The 9,986-nt window shown below is 28.6% G+C and overlaps 1 protein-coding gene across 1 annotated transcript in view; it reads left to right on the top strand.

Moving 5' to 3' along the window:
• Positions 1-2,307: 2,307 nt before the first annotated feature.
• The window catches only part of LOC112638047 (aminopeptidase N-like), a 13,908-nt gene continuing 6,229 nt past the window's right edge, over positions 2,308-9,986 (top strand). The window contains exons 1-5 of the mRNA XM_025409043.1: positions 2,308-2,613; positions 2,744-3,230; positions 4,847-5,287; positions 7,093-7,273; positions 8,706-8,844. Of these exons, the coding sequence (XP_025264828.1) occupies positions 2,767-3,230; positions 4,847-5,287; positions 7,093-7,273; positions 8,706-8,844 (1,225 nt within the window). The 5' untranslated portion in view covers positions 2,308-2,613; positions 2,744-2,766. The remainder of the gene's footprint in view (positions 2,614-2,743; positions 3,231-4,846; positions 5,288-7,092; positions 7,274-8,705; positions 8,845-9,986) is intronic.

Below are 9,986 nucleotides of genomic sequence, written 5' to 3'. Positions count from 1 at the left end.
TTTAAATTTACAATAAAACGCATCGTGAAAAAAACCGTGCTGACATCAAACTGCCGTTATTTTCAGGCAGTGAAAATCGGACGGATTATATTCGCTTCTTTTTATTCTTTTAAAAGTGACTATCAAGAACAAGGTACAGTATATATACGAATATTGTAAGTGTTAAAAAATATCCGCGGGAATATTATAGTTGTGCATATACAAAAATAATTCCAATATGCTGTGCATTTTCTACATTATATATTAAATCGAAATCGCGCGAAAGAGGAAAAGAAAAACAAGAATATGAATAGATATTTTCATTCTTTACTATAAGAAATTAAAAATATCTCAATTTTTTCTCTCTTTCTTCGAACAAATCTACATAATATGACTAATACGATTAATTGATTTTATCTTTATATATTTATTATTAATTAAAATCATAGACAATATTCAGAAATCAAAGTAGCGCGAACGTTGAGCGCTTAATGGCCATGCGCAGAAACGAATGCGCACCGGTTGGGCCGCCATGTTAGTTACGTCATTGCATTCGTCCTACGTGAATCGGAGTCATTCGCAGTTACACGGATCGTCGTACATCTGCATTTTTCGCGTCTTTTAACCGTAAACAAACGAATATCGCGAGTGAACGACCGTTGAGAGTATCCAAAGATGATCGCGCGACTTTCATAATACATCAATGGAAGCGCGCGACAGCTGTTTTTGACAGTATTCAGTGGCGTCATCGCGAAGGTGGAGCGAAATTGCGTCGCGTTATTCGCGCCTTTGATGATGATTATCGGATACGAGCGAGTATCGGGAGTGCCGAATAAAGTGTCGCGCGTTCGCGTTGATGATATTTTGTGAGTTTGTGTGCATCAAGATTGAAATGAGATATCCCGAGACGAGCGAATGGAGCGATCTGTGAAGCAGCTGATGAACGGTGAGTTGATTTGATTTGTCATATTTGCGTGACAATTCGTGCTCATCGACGCTTATACAGCATTGCGATGTCTCGAATTACGTTTGGGCGAATCGGCGCCGCATCATAATTCGATGCGACGCGATGCATTTTAAATAAAGCCGATCGCGTGAAGATGGTTAAACTAGAAGCGATTTGAAGTTTATTTTGTATGCGCGCGTGCACTGCTTGCACAGGAATCTTGTAGGGATGCCAACTGTCAAACGATAACTTTTTCGATCTAGCCTAATCTAACCTAACCTTCCAAGTCTTCGGATGTCGAATGTAAACACGAGCATATATGCTGCGTGGATTTTACTGTGCTTTTAAAAATAATATTTAATCATTAGTGTAATACATTTTATTACGTGGTATGATGATTCGCATACTTTAATATTATACGAGTCATTAGTTTATCAAAAATTTAATAATGATGGATAGGTTAACACGAATTAATGCAATAGTTTGCTAGATATATCAATCATTATATGGATATTTTCTCTGTGATAACTGTAACTCGTATAGGTTTCTAATTTTATTTTTAAAATCACTAATTCTAAATTCTATAGATTTTTATTTGTCGTAACTTACAAAATTATTTGTAAACATTCCTTGCAGACAAAAGAATTGTTAAGTAAAATATAATACTATGCACGTAATATGATAGAACACATAATACAATGTTTTTAATATTTTAAATCCTATAAAAAGTATTTTTTACGAATGTGTTTTATTAATGTACTATTAATATTTTTAATTTAATAATAAATGATATGGCATAATTCTTGGAACACGCTATCTCTATAACATTTTTATTCCACATTATAAGAAAACTTTAATTTTAATTTAAAAATCTGTTTTGTTATGAGAAAAACACGATTATTGATTTGATCGATTTGAGAGATTTCCCGTCGTTTTATTCATTAATTACACGTAATTCATATCATTACCAACACGATTAATGATTTGATCGATTTGAGAGATTTCCCGTTGTTTTATTCATATATCTACCATATAAATTTGAAAGAGTGAATAAAAACCTAAAAAATAATAGTTATTCATTATATTCTCTTATATACGATACTGTAATATTATACTCTAATGTTAATAAGTTACGTTTTTCATTAACTTGCTTAAAGACAATTTACTGATATAAACTCGTAATAATATAGATAATAATATTTTATTTGAATGTATATTATAAATTATAAAAATTCTTAAATTTTTGGTAAAGGAATATATTACTTTTAAACAGTATAAAAGAATTCAAATATATATATTTACAGATAATTTTGCATTCTACGTAACGGCCTCTTTTGCTTCAGACCAACGCGAAATAGACGATTTTGCCATCTTACGGCGCTCGATCGCTAGCACAAATTTGGAGTGGGAAGAACGGCACCGTGCTTTGTTATTACATACCATTTCTCGATCGAAACGTCTGTTAACGACCTCAGAAGTTGTGTGTTTACATATGGCATACACATTTATTGTAATATCGCCAAGTGTTATTAGTTTTTGGAAGTTTCTCGAAATAACAAGAAATCACAAGTGGGCATATATATTTTTCATGTTTCAATAATAGTGGATAAAACATTAATTTATTGCAGCTAATTATTGTAACGAAACATACACTTGCTTAGAATTTGTAGTATATCTCATTATACAGAGTAAGTTATTCAAAATTAAGTTTATTTTTATATACTTGTCTTAATTCCATCTTTTCCATTAAATCATGGTAGAGACAGTGCTGTGTTTATTTGTCCGTTTGTACTTTCTAACAAAAATATATTTTTATAGATATCTAAGATAAAAGTAGTATCATGTTTCTTAAACTATTGTTAAGCAGCAGTTTAACTATCATCGTCGCGACGGCTTTTTTAACCGACGATCAGATAATTAAAATATCTCAAGAAGAGTTAAACAGGCATTCAAATTATATATTACCGCATCGTTATGATATCATCGTTACACATATCGAAGAAAATATTCTTGTCTGCAACTGCATTATACGTACAGATATTATACATCCAACATCAAGCATATTATTATATTTACACGTAAAAAATATTAGTCTAACTGTGGTTTATTATCCAAATTATTATTCTAACAATGAAGAAAAGAGCATTTATGCATCGGTAAAATCTATGTATGATGTTGAGAAAAACATTGTCAAATATATATTTCCTAATGTTCTAATGCCAGGGTATTACAACATAAAATTAGTTTATAATATAACTGAAGATACAGGCCTAAAAACCTTTTATAAAAGAGATGAGCGACAATGGTAAGTAACTTAAAATGTTAAAATGTTAAATATATAGTAATTTCACAACGTTTATGATCAAGTCCTGATAAATCACTTTATTTCTATTTAAAAAGTATTTTCTAAGAAAAACACATTTATATATAGACACGTACGTATTTGAAATGTTTCCATTCTTAATTACATGTTTATTAAATCATTATTTGGTAAAAAATTTTGCAATTTAATATTATCATTATTATTAAAATGAATGTAAATAAAAATTAATTTAATTAAAGTAGTCAGCAATAACACGCGTCTTATACAGCATTTTATTGCCAACATTCGAAAATTTAATATTCCGATAGAGTTTTGAATTGTTTTCAAAATATAAGTATAATTTTGAAGGATTTATATTTGTATAAAAAACTTGCTTATATTAACAACATGATACACAAGAAAAGATCAATTAAGAGCCACCGTGGATGGTAGTGCGTAAATTTTTTTTAAAGATTAATTATTCGCGAAAATTTAAACGTGCACAATTGTATATGCATATATTTTACTTAATGCAGTCTGGTTTAAAATTCGCATTGACAAAAATCCACGTATTTTGCTACTAAAAGCTCGAGAATTTGAAACTAACGGGCATCGAAAAACTTCTTAAAATCTCTATTTCGAGAAAAACTCAATCGTCCGCATTGTCTCTCGTTTGTTCATCGCTTAAGAAACGCGTGTCATCAACATTGACAATATTAATTTCTTTATTTAATTGTGTGGTGCCGTAAAAATAAAACTGAATAAAAACCAAAAAAATTACGTGTCGTGGCTCGTCTTTATTCTCAATTGTGTGGTCCTTTTATCAAATTCTTTCGTGTGCCTCCCGCACCGACGTTTTCATTCGCGAACATTTTCTAGTTGCTTATATGAAATTTGAAATTTTGAACAAATACTTAAATTTTACACTGTTTATTTTGACAATACAAAACTTTAGGAAATTCATTTCTAATTTAAAAAAGTCTATAGTTTAGAAGGGAAACATTTCCAGATACATGTTTATATGAATTCTTTTTATCCTTATAGTCCATAAAAATCATTATCAAAATTTGATTAGATGATGAACACATACAACTTTCATAAACACTCTGCATATAATACATACAATTAAATATATAAGCTATACTTATGCTGTTTCATGTATTTAAACATGTATTTACACACACCCATATTATTTAAAAATAATACTATTTTTGTTAATAACTAAGACATATATACATATGTGTTTCATTTAATAAACTATCACTAAAATAGGCAGTATCTTTCACTTGTATAAAATTATGTACAAAATCGTTGATAATATATCAATTAAACAAAGTTATAATCAATTTAAAAAAGTTATAATCAATTAAAAAAAATTATTATCCTAATACCGTTTTATATTGAAATTTATTTTAATTTTATTAAACGCATTAAAATTTTGATACTAAAATATTAATTATTAAATATTTATTTTGTACCTGTATATACTAAAATAGACATTTTACGAATCCCGCACAACTAAAATATATACAACTTTTATACAATTTCATTGAAACCACTTTTGCATCAGGTTTTGCGGTATCTTTATTACTGTTAATTCATATTTCTAAATGTGATAGGTTGGCAACGTATGTCGATCGTATTGGAATCCAACACATGATTCCGTCTTTGCCCGAATCTTTAAGAGTCACCTTTCAGAAGCCCATGTATGAAATTATTGTCGAAGATTATGAAAACTATACAGTTATTTCAAATGAACCGATACAAAAAATAGAAAGGAATGATAAAAACATGACACTTATTCATACGCTTGTAAAACCTATTTATCTATTATTTCTGCCTAATCAAAATAATTTATCTCGTACACCTGGTACAAATAAAAGTGTCAGAGTTAATATGTGGTGTAGAATGCATTGCGAATTTGCACACCAATTTGCTGAACATATAACATCGTACTTGTTCGATAAATGGAAACGTTTGAATAAAACTTGGGAAATAAATCATATTGCACTTCCGGATTTTCAAAACGAAAGCATATATCTAGGCCTTATTCTTTACAGGTAACTATATAATTAGAAAATATTAATATATTTTGAAGATGAAAAAGAGAATAACAATTCTTGATAACTAAAATTATTTACATATCTTTTCTCTATTTTTAAAATATTATTTGAATATATTTTAAAAAATAAGTAAAATTGTATGAAGCAATGAGAGGAGCAACATATCTAATTGTTTATTATTAGTCCAGTTTATTATTGTCCAAAAAGTTATTGGGATTTTTGTTGTTTATAATTTGGCACTTTTTTATGACGTCTTTTTTTTGTATCTATGTTATATCAATTTAAAAGCGCAAACTTCGCTCTACATTTTAATAAAAATTTTGATATTGGTTTGCATTAAATTTAAGCTATGAAATTAAGAATAAAAAAGTAGCAAATTTTAGCGATTTTTTATATGAATTCAAAATGAGGCATAAAGCAGCTGAAGACATTCAATATTAACGATGCATTTGGTCCAGGAACCGCTAATGAACGTACAATGCAATGGTGGTTTCTGTAAATTTCAGTGGACATGAGAGCCTTGAAGTTGAAAAGTTCTAGACGACTGCGATTATTGACGACGACCACTTGAATGTGTTAGCTGAAACAGAGTCAGGCACATCGATTTGAGATTCCAGAACTAGCGGAAAAACTTGGTGTAAGCAAGTCAGCTGTTTTTGATTATCTAAAACCAATTGGAAAAACAAAAAAGCTCGACAAATGGATGGCGCATCAATTGAGCGCAAATCAAAAGAATCGTCACTTTGAGGAGTGTTCTGCATTGATTTTGCACAAACAAAATAATCCGTTTCTCGATCGCATTGTAATGTGCGATGAAAAATGGATCTTGTATGATAATCGTCGACGTTTTGCACGATGGTTGAATCATGATGGAGCGCCAAAACACTCTCCGAAACTAAAATTGTATTAAAGAAGATTATACTGACTATTTAGTAGTCGTCAGCCGTTATAATTCACTACAACTTTTTAAATTCGGAATTATTACGGCAGAGAGGTACTGTCAAGAAATTGGCAAAATCCATCAGGAACTGACACGTTTGCATTCGGTGTTGGTCAACAGAAAAGTTCCAATTGTTCTACACGATAATGATCGACTACACGCCGACGCTGCATTAATCAATTAAGTTATGAAGCTCCATGAAACTCTGTCTCACCCATCTTATTCGCCGGTCTTCTCCAACTGACTATCACTTCTTTAAACATTTCGATAATTTCTTGCAGAGGAAAACCTTTAACAATAAAGCTACTGTCAGAAACGTTTTCCAAGAATTTATCGTTTCTCGAAATCTAAATTTTATGCTACAGGAATAAATAAATATTGTTTCTCGTTGGCAAAAATATTTAAATTTCAATAGTTCTCTTTTCATTTGCTAAAGTTCACTTGCTAAAATGTACGTATTTAAACTTAGAGGTTAAAAATCACAATAACTTTCTGGACAATCTATCTTCAATGTACATCAACTTATAGAATAATATTAGAATGAAGAATAATATTAAAATATATATATTTTATAATCTTAAAATTACAAATTAAAATATAAAATTGCAAATTAATTAATTATATTAAGGTATAAGAATAGGTAAAAGTATTATATTAAGGTTTTCACTTTTATCGATCAAAATTTTTGAAAAGTTATGTATATATATAGTGCGATACTCGCTTCCAATATATTTCATTACTTCGTAATGAGCATTAGAAATAAAGGATTTAATACTAAATAATTAATATGTTAATTTTATAGAATCATTTAATTATAAATTTGGAAATAATCATTATACAAAACATTTTTTGTAATTTTCAGAGAAGCAGATATTATTTACAATGACAATGTAGATTCTGTTGCGACTAAAATCAAAGTTGCCCGTTTCATAGCCCATAAAATAATACAAGAATGTTTTTATTATGAAAATCCACTTTGGTCATTATCGTCTTTGTTAAATGAAGCTATTGTCGCATTTTTTGGATTATATGTCACCAATCAGGTTATTTTAATCATTCTTTAGCGCAAACTTTATTCACTAGCAAACAATATTATATATATATATATATATATATATATATATATATATATATAGGTATATACATAACAATATGATATCTTCTCCGCAGATAAAAAAATACGTGTCTATTATTTTGCATAGTTTTACAAGTGTACAAAATTTCATTAGAATCCGTGAGTGACAGTTGGGTACCTTTCCTTGTCAGTGCAGTGACTTTGACAATATATGTCAAGGTCAAGCTATTTGCGGCTGTGTAAAGTTAAATGTTTATCATTATAGCGAGCAATTTTTTTTATAAATCACAATATTAGACAAAGATTCCATATTTACAAAGAAAAATGAGTTTTTTAAAAATGCTAATTTTCAAGTAAATGCAACATACATAGATAATTTAAAATATTTTTACATTTTTATGTTTCTTTTATTTTGTGTGTGTGTATCAAAGTCACTATGTTACATTTGTCCGACTTTAAAATATTGTATATAAAAAAAGAAAAATTATCATTCAGATTCCACATAATATATGTATACATGTAGAAATTGTGTAATAAGATAATTTTGCTATATAATATAGTATATTTTAATAATTCTAAAAATATTAAGGATCGTTGAAAAAGGTATAGTCGACCAAACTTGCCAGAAATTTTGTTTATTAATACGACGTTTCGACCATATGGTTGTGGTCCTTATCAAGTATATACTAGAAAGATTTATAAATAAGTTAAACAATTAAATTTACGGTTTGAATAATATAACAAGCACAACGAAATAAAGTCTGAACAATTTACCGATGTAATAATAATCACTAACTAAACTAAACGTTTAGTTTCTTGACAAAGTCTCACACGGACGCATCAGTTTCTCTCAAATTCGAATCTAGTTAAATAACGTTTTTTGTTAATGTGACTTGTGCAGTTTTTTGCAAGATTATCGTCTATGCCTGTCTCCTGATTATTATTACATCGGTAAATTGTTCAGACTTTATTTCGTTGTGCTTGTTATATTATTCAAACCGTAAATTTAATTGTTTAACTTATTTATAAATCTTTCTAGTATATACTTGATAAGGACCACAACCATATGGTCGAAACGTCGTATTAATAAACAAAATTTCTGGCTAGTTTGGTCGACTATACCTTTTTTCAACGATCCTTGGATTATTGACCAGCGACATTAAATTACTTTTTTAATTTCTAAAAATATTAATTTTAAAGTTATATGTTGAGTAATCACTTTTGTTATTAAATTAATATTTTATATTTTTAAATTATTTATTCTATATTTTAAGAGTATAAGAGTATAAGAGATATTTTTACATACACGTAGAAAGTAACAGCTCTAATGCATATTGCTATTGCGTGTTAAATCTAATATTAATTATAATAAGTAAATACATTTAAACTATTTTTTATAGACTCTCCCAAGTACCCGGATGATGGACTTGTTTGTGGTACAAAGTCAACAAGAATCCCTTCATTTCGATACTAAATATAATACATCACTTTATAATACATCATTCAACATTTCTTTTGAACATTACAGTTACATTAAAGGTATGATAATATAAATAAAAATTGATTGAGTAAATTTTTGAAAATAAATGCTTAAAAAACAAATAAAATAACTGATAAAAATTTTAATTTTTTATATACAGGATGTTAGAAACAGCAGTGATTGGGGAAGGGAAGAGCCTTCGCCGCGCGCCTACACACTCATCGTTTCTCCCTTCCTCAATCATTGTTTTGCCGCGCGCCGCTATTATATTACAGTGAGACCGTCTTCACCGCCAAGCACTTCTAGCTACGCGCATTGGCCGATCTTCTTTAATTAATTTTTCGTTAATTATTGCAAATATCGCAAAATAGTATAGTATCTTTCTTTTTAATTTGAGCTAATTTACCTTCACACTTCGGGGCTGCAAAAATGTTTCTGACACCCTGTATAATCTCTTCATTATACACATATATACATAATAAGGCTGTAATATATAAAATTATATATAAAATATATTACATATACAGGATGTTTCTTTTTAAATGATATAGTCGATTATTTCGCGAACCAATGATTTTATTGAAAAATTTTTCAAACGAAAGTTGCGTAGCTTGAAGTGTAGCTTGAAGGGGTACACATGATGAAAATATAGACTTGACCTTGTCAAAGTCAGATCAAGGTCATTAATACTTTTTTACATGAAAATCTCTATTTTTTTATTACATATTCTTGTAGATTATCTCGAGAGCTTTTCAAAACGCTATAATAAAGTATTTTTTTATTGAGTACTTTTCAAGTTTTATCTTAATTTTACATAAGCTATAAAATATCTAGTAAAATATTTATTTTTCGATTATCTTACCTTAATAATTTTATGTATTAAATAATGAGATGAATCAATTGGTCTTTCAAAGAAAAAACATAGTTGTTTTTAAGAAAAAATATGTAATTTTCAATTGCAAATTAATGTGTTTAATATCAGTTTGCTTAAGAAAAGTATTAAAATCGTCAACTTTAACTTTAGCATATATCTTTTTAACCAATGTCGCTTCTCGTTTATTTTTTTGCGCGGAATTACTCAGGATAACTTCCTCTATAACACATTGAAATGATGATAAAATCGGTGATGTGTAACGTTTTATGCACTTTTACCATAATTATAAATTATTATTTACTATAACTATTATCTTATTCATATTCT

Source organism: Camponotus floridanus, unplaced genomic scaffold (assembly GCF_003227725.1).
Source record: "Camponotus floridanus strain SB8 unplaced genomic scaffold, Cflo_v7.5 scaffold24, whole genome shotgun sequence".
Taxonomy (NCBI): domain Eukaryota; kingdom Metazoa; phylum Arthropoda; class Insecta; order Hymenoptera; family Formicidae; genus Camponotus; species Camponotus floridanus.
This window is presented reverse-complemented; position numbering and strand designations above follow the sequence as displayed.